Source organism: Sphaerodactylus townsendi, linkage group LG07 (assembly GCF_021028975.2).
Source record: "Sphaerodactylus townsendi isolate TG3544 linkage group LG07, MPM_Stown_v2.3, whole genome shotgun sequence".
Lineage (NCBI taxonomy): Eukaryota > Metazoa > Chordata > Lepidosauria > Squamata > Sphaerodactylidae > Sphaerodactylus > Sphaerodactylus townsendi.
The window spans coordinates 119,169,748-119,187,099 of NC_059431.1; the positions used below are offsets into that span (position 1 = coordinate 119,169,748).

Here is a 17,352-nt window from a genome sequence, read left to right on the forward strand (position 1 = left end):
GTGGTTTGCCATTGCCTTCCTCTGTGTAGAGACACAGGCTTCTTTGGTGGACTCCCATTGGGCCCCTCGTGCCCCACCCAGCCCCATTGGTGCTACGCCACTGTTTGAATCCCACCACCATGGGAACCTGTTACTAAAATTTTTGGATCCCACCACTGGGCATAACCCAGTTTAATACATCAGCAACTAACTAATAAGCATAATACTGAGTGGCACAAAGGTGTGTAAACTTGTGGCAAACTAGGAAAACAAGGAAGCCTAAAATCTAATTCTGGAGTGACACTACATCTTCTCTAGACATAGAGAAATAGTATGTTGCAAATGAATCAAAAGACCTTTTCCCCACAACAGCCTGATCGTTGCCTTCAGAATCACAGGAGCAGCGAAGAGCTTGTTGAAGTGTTTCAGCAAGAGATCAGCTGCGCTTCACCAACGGAAGAGCTTCTGTTTGCACAGCGGAGCTTTTGAAACCAAGGCACTGTTGGAAACTACCAGGACCACCAATGTCCTGCAGTCACACAAATAATTACCACTGCCTTGTTTTTATTTCACAACAACATCTAAATTTTTGCAGAACTTTAAGCTAAGTAAATTTAAGTGGAACAAATGGTCTTCTCTATCTTCAGCTGTCCCTTTCTCCAAAATCTGGTGGCTTTGAGCCGGCAATTTCCCTGCCAAGCCCAGGTTTTTCATCTCTTTTTGTGTATGGATAACAAAGTCGCTCTGGATGCTACTTCCCAAGATGAAAGCCGCGTGATCCGATCCACTGTGTCATATTTATTAACCGTTTCCCCAATTATTTTCGAGTTAAATTTATTAAAAGAAGCATGAACTGAAATCACCCAGCCTTGTGTTTGAAATTAATTGTCTCCTAGCAAACATTTCCTTCTTTAAATGTCTACACCTTTCAAAAGATTAAAGGAAATTAGTCCTGGCATGTTTCGTTAATTTGGCACTTGTAGCAAAGGAGAAATGCGGGACTAATTTCATTTGTATGGATTAAGAAATGTGTCAGTTTTTCCATTCTCTCTCCCTCTCCAGGGCATATTTTTACTGCAAGGCCTGTCATGATGACATCACAGATCCCAAAAGGATAAAAAAGTGCGGCTGCAAACGACGTAAGTAACATCACTTCCCCAACCCCCTCTCCTTGCTCTAAAAGAGCTGTTCAGTTTTAAGGGTTTTGCACAGAAGCGTACCGGGGGGAAATGGCGCCCAGGCCGAGGGGCAGCCCGCGACAGGCTTCTCTCAGCCTGGCTGCTAGAATAAGGTGACCAGATGGTCACCTTTGTGAACTGGGACAAGGGGGGGCAGTGCGGCAGAAGGCAGTGCGGCAGCCTCCCAAAAATCGGGACAATTTGAAGAACCCACGGGACACGGGACAAATTGTTTAAAGGCGGGACTGTCCCGCCAAAAGCAGGACGTCTGGTCAGCCTATGCTAGGAGCAGCCAGGGCTGGGAGTCTGGTGCGGCCCACCGGGCGCCACCCACATGATCCAATGGGGGGCACCCAGGGTCAATTGATCTTCCCATGTTCCTCTGGCAGGTTTGCCACTGGTTTTGCATAGTTGCAGAAAGAGGCTAGGAGAGACCTGTATGTGTCTACCTGGTCAATCAGCATTCCTGGTAATTCTTACAACTGGAGGTTCTTAAAATTGAACTTTGCACTGTCATGGTGGGGAAGGGAGTTAACAAAGTTCCAACAATAATCACTTGATGCTTTAGAGCATAGGCTAATATCAGTGTTCTTCCAGATGTTACAGGACCATAGTTCTCCATCATCCCCTGCCAGCATGATGCTGGCAGGGGATGATGGGAACTGTAGTCCATAACATCTGGAGGGCCGCGAATTTGACACCTGTGCTTTAGAGGGTAGCCATATTTGTCTGAACTGCCAGATTCGAGCCCAGTAGTGCCTTGGAAACCAACACAATTATCGAGGAGTTCTGCTGATCTCTGAGGGGCTACTGGACTTCACGTTAAATGCACATGATAACAATAAGTTGAACGTATTTGATGTTTCTGCCTCCCCCTACCCTTCACAGACAAATAATTTTGCAATGTTGAAGCAGACCCTCCTCCATGAGTTGCACTATGTGAAAAATCTATTAATTGCCATTAAATTATTTTGGCCAGAGACAAAATAGGGGCCAGTCAAAACTAGTTGCCAAAGCAAAGGTCATTCTTCATCCTCATAGCAGTAAAGCCCAGAGCACATCAAGATGACGCAAAAGTTTTTCCTGCGCTCGGCTCCTGTTCAAATCCAGTAATTTGCTCCTGAGCCTAATTTTCGACAAGTTTCAGTTTTTACATATGAAACTTTAAATATGAAACTTTAGTGGTGACCTGAGCACTAACAATTGGTTGGTGCCCCAAGATTGCTGGTTATTATTATTTTTTTGCTGCAACAGACCAGCTCCACAACCTCTCTGGAAAGGAGTAAAGGAGTTTTGTTTTGTTTTTTCGAACATATTTGCAAGTTATCTGTATTTTTCCTCTTTGTTTTTATTGTTGTGGGCTCATCCACTAAGACAGGGGTCTTCAAACTATGGCCCTCCAGATGTTCATAGACTACAATTCCCATGAGTCCTACCACTTGGCCATGCTGGCAGGGGCTGATGAGAATTGTAGTCCATGAACATCTGGAGGGCCATAGTTTGAAGACCCCTGCACTAAGACAAAGCTCAGGAAAGCAGGCTGCTTCTGGCATGTGACAGGTCCCTTCATATAGTTGTCTTTCATGCCAGTGCTCACGTGCCCATGCGGCAGTAACGCCACCTGATCCAGATCTTTGGTGTGGCGATCATAGCTCTTGCAGCTGCAGAGTGGTTTCACATGGACTTTCCCTGAAGTGCTGGCATCCCTCTGGAAGTTCTTCTGTCAACAGCTTGTTAAGAGCCAGTGAAGTTGGCTATAGCCTTGGCAAGCGCCCCATCATGTCCACGGGTAGTCCTAATGCCTCCCAACACCTTTCCTGCTGCCTGCCAAATGTTTTTAGAAAGTGAACAAGGCCAGTTAGGGGTTTTACCCAGCAAGGCTTGTGACTGGCTGTCCAGTTTTCTTAAAATGTTCCTTCAGCAGCAGCTGCCACCGCAGCACAAGAACCTTCACCGCTTGACTGAAGGGAAACCGCAGGAACCATTTTGTGGCTCGCTCTACCTCCCGTGGCGGCCATTTTGAAGCAGCTGCTTTGCGGTTGTGTCAGAATTCCAGAGGGGACCACAGGCTCAAAAAGGTTGCAGAATCCTGCCCTGGTGTTTGGAAATCCATGAGCATCAGCCATCTGTTTTAGTGGGCCTTTCTGGAACAATCTTACATTGCCCTCAGCCAGACAGTTAGCTGTGAGATGTCCGGGAAAGCATCATCTCACCATACGTGGAAGTTACGGGAAAGCACCCTTTGGAGGAATCCATGCGTCCTTTTTTTTATCAAAGACAATCTTGCAGTAGGATAAGAATTGCCATCGTTGTAAGGAATCATGCAAAGGTCCAGTCTCAGTGCAAAGTAACCTTTTAACAGTTCTTTATTAGCTGGCTTTCATGATCGGCTCTACAGACAATGCAGATTCTAACCCCTGGTTCAAGCGCATCGCTTTTACGGGTCTCTCCTTCCCACCAAGAACTGGACATAAACAATAACCCATTCCCACAAGCCAGAAGCAGTTTCACACAGACAGAAAGCAAGGTTAAGTAAGCGATAACAACTATGCTGGGCAATCAGTCCAATGCGGCTGAGGAATCTCTTCCAAGGCTGAACCAGCCTTCTAACTAAATCACAACCTTACACTCGTGCTTCCATGCTTATATGTACCCCCACCCCAAAGACACATGATAAAACCATCACTGCCAATAGCAGCAGTTTTTATTTAAGTGGGGTTCATGTTGTTCTGCCAAATGTATGGTTCTACCATCACCTCTGACAGCATTAGTAGAAAGGTCGGTTTATACAGTCAGAATAATTTTAATTATAAAGCATTTTCCTGGACTGATATTTTCCCTGAAGGGGCTGCCCTCCTGCTTGCAGGTAAAAGTTGCATGTTCAAATGCCCCTTGCAACAAAACTAAAATGGCCACGTACATAGAAAACTAGCACTGCACTATGACTTTCTCTCTGATGGGCTACTTTTCCAAATGTGGGGAGCTGTTTTGTGGAGGAAAGAGAACTGCAGACAGAAGTTGGAAAAGTCCAAGGGAGCTTTCACTACTAAATACTGCTGGTTGTATAACCTTCTGCTCAGATTAACACCATCTGTCAGGGGTGCTCAACGTGGCACCCGTGGGCACCGTGGTACACGTCAATACCTTTCCTTATGCCCACCAAGTGCTTTTAGGAGCGGGCGGGTTTAGCCTTCTTTCTCCCAGCAAGCCTTTTGATCGGCTGTGCACATTTCTCAAAACATTCCTTTGGCAGCAGCTGCTACCACAACACAAGAATCTTCACTGTTTGACTGAAGTCTCCTGCAACAGCCATTCAGTGGTTGTGCACATCATAAGGCCTTGGTGGCGAACCTTTGGCACTCCAGATGTTATGGACTACAATTCCCATCAGCCACTGCCAGCATTGTAGTCCATAACATCTGGGAATTGTAGTCCATAACATCTGGAGTGCCAAAGGTTCGCCACCACTGTCATAAGGTGTCAGTTAGAATTCCACAGGTGCCCACAGATTCAAAATGATCAGGGATCCCTGCCACGGATGATAGAGAAAAAGGAAAGTTTGGAGCAACCAAGAGAGGCAGTGAAGGAACAGTAGAGGAATCCTCTGAAAGGCCTTCCAACGGAAGATGGATTTAGAAACACAGAAAAGCCTTGGAAGATTGCAACTGACAGCCCTCTTTCTGAAAGGGATGGCCCAATGAGCATAAGCATCCGTCACTCCAACACATGTCAGAGCACTGAACAGGTGCCGAAATAAAATGGCAGATGACAAAAGAGACAGGTGTCACCATCACTGCATGAAGCATCTGTGAAACTGAGAAGATCAAAGGGAAAGAAGGCCTTGACCAGCCAATCAAGACTCAGATATTCAACGATCGCTGCCCCCAAAGGACTGAGGATGTGGCAAAGTGTTTTGCTCTGGCGCTGAACAAAACCCAGTTATCCTGATTTCCTTTTTCTGTTCTTCTGTTTTTTACTGTTTAATATTCTTATTTATGCCTAATAAAGGTCAATATTCAGAATTCCCCTTCCAGATGCATCTTTGCTGCAGAAAGTGGCGATTATGGATAGAGAAGGGCAACTTGGCCATGGATTGTATAGTTGTAGCCATGAGCACAGGGTGCAGCTGGCATCCCACAACTTGTGGTAACTGAGTCCCTGTTGGTTTGCTCCTTGTGGCTAATTATGCACGCTCAAAACCAATGGATGCCAATAGATTTCACTGGAGATTCTTTGTAATTTTGAACCTCATCACATGATTTTCAAAGGATAGCTTCTTAATATTGGCTTGATCAGGAACTTTCAAGATAGGCCATAAGTTAAGTAGGAAGAAGTTGTCGGCCCTGCTGGTCCAGAAGAAAAAGGCAAAAATCCAGAACACAATCCACAGAACACTTTTTTTATTAGGACCAACCTTAATGACACACAGTCATGGGCTCTTTCAGTTAAGTGTCATTAAGTAGATGCTGACAAAAGCTATTGCCCTGATCTGGATGGCCCAAGCTAGCCTGATTTGTTCACATCTTGGATCAGAAGGTATACAGAGTCGTCCTTGATTAGTACGTGGATGGAAAACCACCAAGGTGGTTCATGTTTGCTACACAGAGGCAGGTAATGGCAAAGCCACCTGTGAAGATCTCTTGCCTTGAAAACCCTACAGAGTCGGTACATAATACACCGGACATCACAGTGGTCAAGGACAAGAAAGCGACTGTCATCGACATAGCAGCCCCCGGTGACAGCAGGATCGTTGAAAAAGAACACGAGAAGGTCGCTAAATACCATGACTTGAAAATCGAGCTTCAGCGTCTATGGCACGAACCAGCTGAGATTGTCCCCGTGGTAATCGGCATCCTGGGTGTCATTCTGAAAACCCTTGGGCAGCACTTGAAACATCTTCGAAATGACAAATTCAACATTGGGCCGATTCAGAAGGCAGCCCTGCTGGGATCCGCACAAATACTATGTCGATACATTACAACTTCCTGGGCCTCTGGGGGAGGCTCGAATTGTAATGAAAGGCCAACAACCAGCTCAAGAACTGGCAGCTGTGATATCAGACAAAATAATAATGGTATTATGTGGATTGGTAATTAAAATCACCCCCCACACACATACTTTTCTCACTCTAAGCCCGCCTACTTTGCTGTATAGATAGGCTGACCAGACATCCCGCTTTTGGTGGGACAGTCCCGCCTCACACAATTTGTCCCGCATCCCGCGGGTTAGTTCCATTGTCCCGATTTTTGGGAGGCTGCATTTAGTGTTTGCCAGCTTTATTTCTGGTAGCATTGAGTTTCATTCTTTTCCACTCCCTTTGTTTTTCCTAATAAATGAGGACCATATCAAAAACGAGGCACCAGTTTTGTGGGTGGGGGGGAATGTGTGTGTGACAAAACAACGGCATAAGAATAAACCTGTGAGTCCAGGTGAATGGAACAGGAAAGAGTGTCTTCTTTACAAGGAAATCTTAATCATGGTGGCATTAATTACATGCAGCTTCCTGGGACACTTGAAAGCCATGTTCTTTAATAATGCATCTGAGGTTTCCCGTCCCTTCAGATGCCGTCTGAACATCAGCTTCAGTATTGTCAAGGTCTAAAAGTGAGCCTGACCCACATAGCTATTTGTCCAAACCTGTTAGGCCTAATATTAATAATTCAGTGCAGAGCTCTGTTGGCTTCCCAGAGCCAGAGATAATTAGAGTAGCCGTGCTTTCCTTTCACAGATTCCCCCCGACCCCGCCTTCCATTGCTCCCCTCTCCCCTCTTTTGTATAAACTGCAGATTTTCATTCATGTTGTCCACAAGAAATTCTAGTGTGAAAATTTTGCACAACGGATGATTATGGGGTCCTCGTGGTATAGATCTGTCCTGCTTTTTAATTTCATTGCCTATTTCCAGGAAAGAACTAGAATTAATACATGTGTAGAGGTTGCAGTTACGTGCCCAGATTCTTATCAGAACTGCAATGTTTAGTCAATTAATTGCTTTGCTTCACCTCTGGAAAAATCCATTAAAAAGTGTGGCTGTAGTTGGCTGGGCAGCAGAAATCGTATCCGTACCCTCACCTCTGCCTCGCACGTGAGAGCGGGCTTATTCTAAGACAGTACGCTGCCAAATGGGGGCATCATCTGAAAATAAGAAAGTGTGTTTCGCATCAGAATTATTGTTTTATTCCTATGTAAATGCATGCATGTTTAAGACAGGCAAAAAAATGGTAGTTAATTAACTAGCATCTGTGTAGTTGGCTGATGCCTAACCAAACTTTCCATTAGCCGTGGACACCCTGGGATGAAAATTCCAACAGTGGACTGTCTTCTTGCACTGTTGCATTAATTGGTTTTGTTATAAACATTTGACCATTCTTTTCCAGCCACGATGCCTGCTACCAAAAAGGGGCGGGGGATTGAGTGCCCCCCTTCCAGGCCAGGTCAAGTGTTCACTGATATACTTAAAGGAAATGATGCTAACCTTTGATAATTGACAATGTTTTGATTTGTTTTTCCTCTTGCTGCCTTGGAACACGGCACGGCCCATACTATATTTTAACTGCACACTGGTAGTGATCTATTGTGAGTAAAAACGGGTTCCCTGTAGCCCTGAGTGCCATCCAATCTGTCTTTCTTCCAGTAGAGAGTACTCTTTGTTTTGTTCAGTATTCTAGTTCTTTAGTGTTGCATGTAGCAGTGGTGTCGTGCCCACCCCTTTCTCATTCTTTCCACCCATCTGGGTTAGGGGCGACGTTAAAGAAAATACAGCAGTCTCTCAGTTTGTCTTCTCCTGGCCTTGCCCCATCCTCTAAATTGCTGTTTTCATTTCCCTAATCAGAAATCATCTATAAAAACAGCACCCTTTTCTAATTCCTTATGCAGTATTAAAGATACCATTTGCACAGCCATTCCCCCAGGGCGGCGTCAGGCCGCCCTAAACAACAACCCTTTAAAGGGTTGTTTTTGCCGCAACAACAGCATGTTCCCCGCACGGTGTGAACAGCACCGCTGAACAAGTTTTTCTTCGTTCTTATTGTTTAGCCCAAACGTTGCCTGTTTGCAGTCTCCTCCTCACTGTCCGAACTCTGGAGATCGAAGGGCAGCATGGGCGGGCTTCAGAGGCCAGCAGGCCGGTGACGACGGGACAAGGTGAGGAGGGTGAGCAGCTCCGCAGAGGCGCTCCATGCGATGTTTCGTCCGCCGTCACTTCCACGCCGCAAGAATTCTTGTACGGGCGTAATTTCTAGTCGCGGGCGAAATGGCCTAAGTAAAATGTATTTATGGGGTGATTTGCCATTGCCTCCCTCAGTCTTCTATCCTTTAATCCCAGCAAGATGGGTACTTGTTTTACCAACCTCTGAAGGATGGAAGGCTGAGTCAACCTTCAGGCAGCTACCTGAAACCAACTTCTGTCAGGGCTGAACTCAGATTGTGAGCAGAGCTTTGACTGCAGTACTGTAGCTTACCCCTCTGTGCCATGGGGCTCCTTTATGCATTATTAGGAGGAGAGAAACTACTATTCCCATTTACTTCCCATCCACATTAAACAGAATTCATACCATGGACATGTTTGAAACAGTATACTTGGTGTGTAGGCATACCACAAAGAGGTTTAATATTATCTCTCTCTGAGAACCTCTGCAATCATTTTTGCAGGGGTGGAAGTACATAGGGCTGCTAACACAGAATTCTCAGCACCCTATCCAATTTAGTTTTCAAGTTAAAGCCAGTATGGACACTAGTCTATCAAACCGGGATCTGAAACCATGGTTTCACGTGACTTGTTAACCACGGTCTTTACTTAACCATGGTTTCACCCACCGGAATCTTGGTGAGGACCCATGCCTATTAAAATTATATAAAGCCAGCAGGGTCTGTGTCCATCAAATTTAGGTCTGAAACCATGGTTTTGTGTAGCTTATTAACCACAATTAATCTTAACTGTGATTTCCCTTCTTGTGTGAATTGAGAAAACATCGCTGAATCATGGCTTGTTCCCCAGGGCCAACATTCACTGCTATAGAGCAAAAGCAATAAAACTATCATTCTCCAGGCAAAATAGGACTTGAGTGATCTTCCACCAGCCACATCTTGCTTTTGCAGTCATTAAAATAAACCTCGGTTTTGCGCTGTGCTTGCCCCTCGCCAGTTTCTGTCTACACACAGGCGTCATACTGAGCACACTTAGGAGGCTTTTCTATGTTCTCCAAACCATGGGGGAATTTTAAATGATCAGGCCACATTGGAAGGGACTCATTGTGTGGGGTTCCCCCCCAGGGTACTGGTTTTGTGGATGAGAATGCTTTCAGGTGTTACACAGCGGCTGCCACACCTGTCTGCAACAGAACATGGTCTGTGCAGAAGTGATGAAGTTTGCTGGGGAACTTCAACCAAGTGGACTTAATCTTCTTGCTCCTGTCCACGTATCCTCTTGCCAAGTATTCACAGCATAAGTTAATCAGTAAACCAGCCCATTACCAGACACTATTTAAGACTCAAGTATCTACATTCTATTCTAGATTAGAATTTCTCAGGAGACCAAGGGGATCTCCACATTCTATTTTTCCTTGCTTCTAAGTCCTTGTTTCTTTGGGGTGGGGTAACTTCTGTTCGTGTCCCACCCACCCCCCAGTAGTCAATTTGACGTCACACAGGTTGAAGTCCAGCATATCTCTTTACAGATTTAACCCGCAGGTTTTTTACCTGGATATAAACTTGTGTAATATCAAAGTGACCACTAGGAGGAGCAAAACAATGTGGGAACCCAGCTGGAGCCCCCCCACCCCAACGTAACAGCCAGCAATGTTCCAGGTATGTGCGCCCGGTCCATTAGCGGTACGCCACTGCCCTGGCATGAGAGGAGAAGAGAGAGAAGCCCAGCCTACCCAGTTCTCCATTCCAAAGTATTTCCATCCGTCATAAAGCACATCTGGATTTGCAAGCAAAACACCAACGTTCCATCGCATTTTAAAAAAAATCTTATGGACTTAAATTTACCAGCATTTGAAATACTGGAGTGAAGGATGTGACCCTTCAGTTAGGAAGGCTTCCCTTTTCACAGCCGGAATCACTAGGGTGTTGTGTGGTTTCCAGGCTGTATGGCTGCGTTCTAGTAGCATTTTCTCCTGACGTCTCGCCTGCCTCTGTGGCTGGCGTCTTCAGAGGATCTGATGGCAGTAAAGCAAGTGGGAGTGTGTATACCTGTAGAACGTCCAGGGTGGGAGAAAGAGCCATTTGCCTGTTTAACAAGTGTAAAGGGTGCAATTGGGAATCTTGATTTGCATGTGTTGAGTGGGATCCACCCATTTTAGCATATGAGCAACCATGCTGAAATGGGTGGATCCCACTCATCTGTGGTTGGCATCTTCTGAAGATGCCAGCCACAGAGGCAGGCAAAACTTCAGGAAAAAAATGCTACCGGAACACGGCCATACAGCCCGGAAAACCCACCACAACCTATCTAACAGTTTGTATTAGGAAACGTGAAGGAAAACCATCCTATGGTGGAGTATCGCAGTCCACTTCCTACATTTAAGGAATTCCGATGGCAGATTCCTGGTTGCCAACAGATGAGAGGAAGCAGAACACATTACCTTTAACTGACCTTTCTTAAAACCAGACCTTCCAGGAAAGGGGGAACAGCAAAAAATAAAGGACCACAAAGTCTGTGACTGGTTGCTTTCAGGCAAACAGCGAAATCAGGGAGCTTATTGAGAAAAAAAATCAATTGTCACAACTCGCTTTAAGACACACTGCTGTATTTTTTTGACCAAAAACCCAAGGAAGCCCTGAAATGGCCCTGTGGGGAGCCCTTTGCGGCTCCCCACAGCGGAAGATGTTCACCAACGTCGCCATTAGGCAAAATAAATCAGTCTATCAGTTCCTGTAACACCGCCGTTCTCTTTGTGCCCGTTAATTTCTTTGTGAAGTTTCTCTTTGTTGTCATTTCCCTCTTGCTGTGGATCATGAGAGAAGTCGAATTGAAATGATGTTGTATCCGTTTCAATTCTTAATGGGAGTCTGTCTCTTTCTTGTTCTTTACTCAAAACACCCCCCCCCCCCGGCGAGCTGACTGACTTGGGGTCCAGGCTCCTTGTAGCCAGCTGCCGTCTGGTGGAGATCCACTAGATGTCCTCATAGATCTACCTTTTGTTACCATTGATGCTGTTCCAGCGAGCCCCGGGAGGGACGGGCTGGGAGAGACAATGGTAGCAAAAAAATGGGTAATCAGCACAGAAGAAGAAGGTCTTTATTGCTCTTTGTTCCACTTCTACCAGGAATATTGCTGCTAATTTCTCCATGGGTCTCTCTATAAAGTGTTTAGCTTTTAAAGAGATCTCAGATGTCGGGAAACGTAAGCTCGGAAGTGATGAATGAAGCTGTCCAGAAGGGTCTCCTGTCTCTTTGCTGATTGCCACATTTAATTAATGTTTATGGTGGCTTAATGGGAAACAGTGTGTGTTTGGCTGTGCGGTTTTAAATCATTCCATCACCTCCATAATCTGCTCAGCAACCATTTATTCCTAATCCCCCATCTTGTTATACGTGCAGATGAATTTCGAAAATATTTATTTTTTGCCGTTCTATTGGTATGAATGCCAAATGACTGTGTAACAGGAATGAGGAATACTGAGCATGTTCACTTAACCGACTGTGTTTCTTGAATTGTGCAATTGCTTACGTAACGATTGAGCGAAACCTTCCTCTCTAGTTCTCTCGATCCGCTTGTTATCCGATTCCAGCTGCTTCCCTGCATGTCGACAACCTAAATGTTGAAAAAAAGGATGCATGGTCTCAGAATCGCTAATATTAACAATTAGGAAACAGTCCTTGGAACACCGCTGGGTCTTAGCCTAGATGAGTTCCATTATGGAATGGAAATGGTGAAGAAACTGTTGTCGACGAAACATCTTCCCATATTTCTCTTTTGTGTCTTATTCTTTTACTGACTTGTGACCAAATGCAGCTTTTAGAGGGGTGTAAGAAACGGGGACTGTTACAATCCAACTTCAAAACATTATACAGAGGGTGTTTCCTTGGGTTGCACTACAGCGTTTGATTGCCAGAAAGTTTTTGAAATCAGGTGTATCACCCATGGATGAACTTTCCTGCTTCTCTCACCAATTGGAAATGCATTTCAGGCAAGAATCTAAGGCTCATTCACATGCAGAATAATGCACTTTCAAACTGCTTTCAGTGCTCTTTTTGTTGGGCCCCTTAAGACATCGAAATAATGTTAAATTACTTTCACAACTGTTTGCAAGTGGATTTTGCCATTCCGCACAGCTTCAAAGAGCACTGAAAGCAGTTTGAAAGTGCATTATTCTGCATGTGTGGAATGGCAAAATCCACTTGCAAACAGTTGTGAAAGTGGTTTTTAAAACGCATTATTTTGCGTGTGCGGAAGGGGCCTTAGTTTCTACCCAAGAAACAAGGAACAAACATCAAAGAATGGGCTTAAAAAACAACAACGACGTAGAACCACTGAGACAAACATGATCCTGGAATAATAATGTTTTAGATCTCCCTTCTCCACAACTCTTAAATGAGCAGGGGAGAAAGAGAGAAGGAGGGGGGGGGGGACTGGAAAACAGATTGCTGTATTCCCAAATAGGCTCTTCGAAGCCTAAATGGCTGCCCATCAAAGACTGTAGTGGGATCCCAGCTTTCTTCTAAGATCCAAGCTCCTGGGAATGATGTATGGCCTGCTGATCAAGGCTGACGTTGCATGTTGACATATCTGAACAGCTGCAAGAGAATGCTAAGAGAACGCTAAGAGCCCCTGCCACAAGAAATGCAGGCAGAGTTTTAGAGGAATGGAGTCCCTGCCGAAGAGATCGCTCATCCATCTCCCTCAACGTCCTGCTTTCCCACAGCCATAACGTTCCCCTTTGCTTGACAAATATACTGCGTACGGCAAGTTCTAGAGGCCTCCAAACCGAACAGGGCTTGACCCATTTCTGTAGATTTACATCCTCCTTTCTTGTTCAAAAGCAATTTCAATGCCCATGGGAAACAATTTAAATTAACATGGAATAATGAATGTTTCTACGTAAGGCTACGAGCCAGGGTTTCTTTTGAAAAAAATAATGTTTTGGCTGCATCTGCTCTTAAGGTTTATGTTTTTTGGCTGCCAACAATCTGTTTCAATGTCACTAAAATTAAATGAGCTTATACTAAGCCATTATCGATAAATATGGTCCATCGCAACATGGGAAACGGTTATGAGAGATCCTGGCGTTTCACATTTGTGCGGGAATGAAATGCTTTTTGGAAAAACCGCACCAGTCTGGCTTTCTGGAAGGTGCTTCAAAAGAAAACTTCACAAGCCGGAAAACTGTCAGTGAACGTTGAGTTTTGTCAGCCCCACGGAAACAGGAGAAATCAATGGCTTTATGGCAGTTGATGGCTTTTCAAATTGATTTCTTCCAGCGGTCGCAACACTGAAATCCACCACAAATATAAGATGGTGATTGGTTGGTGGTGAGTGGGCCGCCATGTTCCCGTGGACTCATATTTTGTCTGTATCTTTGTGGACTGACTGTCATGGTCGCCATATTGGCTGAGAGTTGCAGCGTCTGCCACGTGGACAGAATTCGGTACCCAAAATCAAAGCATTTTCATTTCCTCAAAGTTGTTTGTGATCAGATCTTCAGTCCTCCAGATAGCCTGAGTAGACTACAATTCCCATGAGCCCTCAAATTACCTTAACATGCTGGCAGGGGCTGATGGGAATTGTAGTCCATTAACATCTGGAGGGCCATAGTTTGAAGACCCCTGGTCTAGATCATAGGTGTCAAACTCGCGGCCCTCCAGATGTTATGGACTACAGTTCCCACCATCCCCTGCCAGCATCATGCTGGCAGAGGATGATGGGAACTGTAGTCCATAACATCTGGAGGGCCACGAGTTTGACACCTGTGGTCTAGAATGGTAAACCCATTAACTGTGGTTATGATCTCAGACATTGTTTAACACTGAAAGCATTTCTTTTACGAGGCCAAAATTTGCAAACAAAGCCAACTGCTCAAAATGATTTCTTTGATTGGTACGATCCCCCCCCCACACACACACCCCTGAATTGTATTTCTGCTGGTGAGTCTTTATGGTTTCCTGCCCTTATTTGGTCCTTGTAATCTTCTCCCTTGCTCACACCCGCAAAGTTGAATAATAGTGTTTGTCCTGTGATCCCCCCTGGTGATGCAAGGTAAAACAAAATTTATCTTTCCCCCCAAGTTTGAACTGTTTTTAATCATCAGAATTATCCCCTTCTCCGAGGTCAAGACTGTCATAAACTAAGGCCTGTCTGTTAAACGCCTGCGTTGACCACCCAGCAGCTTTGTGATCTCTAACCTTTCCATTAACCTCCTCCTCTTCCTCTCCCCCCATCTTAACCACGGTTCTAGCCCAGATGTCCATCTGCAAGAGACTCAAACGGGCATGTTGTTTTGGTTGTGGACACTCTGAGCGTGGCTGCCCTTGCATGTCAGGCCCCGGCCATAGTCCCACGGAGACCCTTGAGAGCGCCTTCCCACTTCCTTCTGTCTCTGTTCATGATTGCTCCGCCACTTTACATGCCTGTAAGTTTGAACGCCGGCACGCACTCTTCCGTGTCTGTCGTGTTTGTGGTATCATCTCCGTCCCGTGTTGTGCGTTGTGGCTCTGTTGGGTTTTTGCACTGGCCCATTTCCCCTTTTGAACGCTTTCACGGATGCAGTTGTGTATTGGTGTCTTCTGGGATGTACTTCTTTTATCGGTTGCCGACCCTCCCACCCTCCACTTGTATGTGCCTGCTTGTGAGCTTTTCAGTTTGGCAGTTTGATTACCTTTTGTTTCTGATCCTCGTGTCCACCATAAATGGTTGTTGCAGTTAATGCTTGATTTATGGCTGTGACAGGAAAATTGTCCCCCTAGATGTGTTCCTCTGGGCATAGAGCAACAGTCACTTGGGGGAGTGGGCAATAGTTGTGAATTTCCTGCGTTGTGAAGGAGGTTGGACCCTTGAGGCCCCTTCCAGCTCTTTGCTTCTATACAGGGCCAACAGGTTGGAGAAAGTGCTACAGATAACCCAGGAAGATTTCCCATATGTTGGGTAGTAGTTGATACTTTTGAGATCTGCAGTGCGCCCATCATTTGTTTCAACCAAGCATTTTGTCCAAGCATTATAAATAACCTGTCTGTGGCTTGTGAATGTGGTGGATGTTTTCTCCTTGAAAGAAGTCAGTGCACCCTTTGGACTCTTCCCTCCATTGGTTTGCTGGTGGATAAGGGACGAGCCGCATAATTAGTTACATGGTTATGTATGTGTACGATAGGGTGTGGTACGAGGACAGCCAGCTTGCCGTTGCTTTGCAGATAATGTAACCAGTAAAACGGCATTGTGATAAATAACCAGCCATGGCATCTGAGAAGGCACTGACTGTATGATCCAGGGGTCCCCTACGTGCCAACCCCTTTTCTGGCAGCCACCCTGTTTTTTTAGAAAGTGGGTGGGGCTTTTGCCTAGCAAGGCTTTTGATTCGCTGTGCAGAAGTTTAAAAATATTGCTTCGGCATCCACTGCCTCCACAGCACTAGGATCTACGTTATGTGACTGAAAGTATGCTGGGGCAGCTAGAGGGGCCATGGGCCAGTTAAAGCCTTATAAGGCTCCCTACCACCCCTCCAACTGGCATCATACCACCAACTGGGGCTCACAAGGTCTCCTGGGAAGTATAGTTCCCATCAGGCTGTTTTTACTGTGAACAGGCCTTTTGCAGCCTGCAAAAGTTCTAGAAAAAGGAAAGGAACTAAGGTAAGGGGGCGGGAAGGGGGGCGGAAAATATAGAATGTGCACTGGGCGCAGTTTGGCCCAGCTACGCCTCTAGGGGACTCACAGGGCATGATCTTTGCCGAAAATTGGTGGGTAGGTTTATATGACAGCAAGCCTTCTTTACCCATCCTGGTCTCTAACTGCTTAGACTTTTTTTTTTTTAAAAAAAGATTGATTTTGATGTACAGCTGAGGTTATCTGGTCTTGCCTGGCTGCCAGCAGCAGATTGGGGGTGGGGGTGGCAGCGTTACCAGGTCCAGGTTGAGAAATGCTTGCAGATTTGGGGATGGCGCCTGGGCAGGATATAATACCACAGGGCCCACCCTCTGAAGTTTGCATTTTCTCCAGGGGAACGGATGTCTGTTGTCTGGGGATGAGCTGTCATTCCGGGGGATTCCCACGTCCCGCCTGGGGACTGGCAGCCCTCACTACGGTTTTGTTTTTGCTCAGGTGGCACTTTTGCTGTTTATGGCTGGTGGGACGAAATAAGATCTTAGGTGAACCAGAACCAGTAACGTTAAATCCAAAGGTCAAGAGGAATCCAGCGGATGGGTGGAAATGAAAGAGGGTTTGCTGATTGGTTGGCCTGTGATTGGTCAGACTGGGAAGCCGTGTACCTGATTGGTGGAAGTCTGAAAATTCCAATTCTGTTTTTAAAAACAGTTGAAGGCAGTTAGTGGCAGTTGGACAGAAGGAGAGCGGACGGAAAGCGAATGAAGGAAACAAGAGCCAGAAAGCCTTGGCCAAGGAAAATGCATGTAGTGGATGCAAATGGAACAGAAATAGAGAGGTTACTATGCCTGAAAAGGGACAGGAATTTGTGTTGCACATCTTTTCACTGTGCAGCTGAAGATTAGCTGCAGCGACCATTTTGTGGCTGGCTCCGCCTCCTGCAGCAGCCATTTTGTGGCTGAGCCCACCACTTTGTGTCAGAATTCCAAAGATGCCCCCTGGCTCAAAACAGTTGGGGACACCTGCTTTATGTTGGCATACGTTCTGTTACCTAAACTTGAATGCATCAGTGCTTGACGGTATCAATTTCCATGATATACTAATATTTCCGAGGGTGTGCTTGAAAATACTTATTTGAGATAAAGGAAACAGAAGCATGGACTGATGTCCTCCGGTTTGGGAGACTGAAGTATTGCTGCTCTTCTTCATTCCTTTCTAGTTTGTTGGTTGCTTTAAATGACTGTTGCCATTCTCCTTGAGTATGATGCTGCTGTTTCGTTCTTACCTGATTTGATTTGTCTTGTTATAATGGATGTCGCAATCCACTTTAAGAGGTCTTTTTTTAGTGAGAATGCAGAATAAGAAGATTTGAGATAAATGGGTAGTCCTGGCCAAAGCCTGCCAGGCTACAAACAACAGCAGCTGACCCAACAATCAGAG

At 45.5% G+C, this 17,352-nt stretch overlaps 1 protein-coding gene across 1 annotated transcript in view; it reads left to right on the forward strand.

The window, feature by feature from the left end:
* Window positions 1-17,352, forward strand: part of KCNMA1 (potassium calcium-activated channel subfamily M alpha 1) — a 657,488-nt gene that overhangs the window by 517,423 nt on the left and 122,713 nt on the right. The window contains exons 18-20 of the mRNA XM_048504456.1: window positions 1,042-1,118; window positions 7,723-7,731; window positions 14,556-14,729. Coding sequence (XP_048360413.1) covers window positions 1,042-1,118; window positions 7,723-7,731; window positions 14,556-14,729 — 260 coding nt within the window. The remainder of the gene's footprint in view (window positions 1-1,041; window positions 1,119-7,722; window positions 7,732-14,555; window positions 14,730-17,352) is intronic.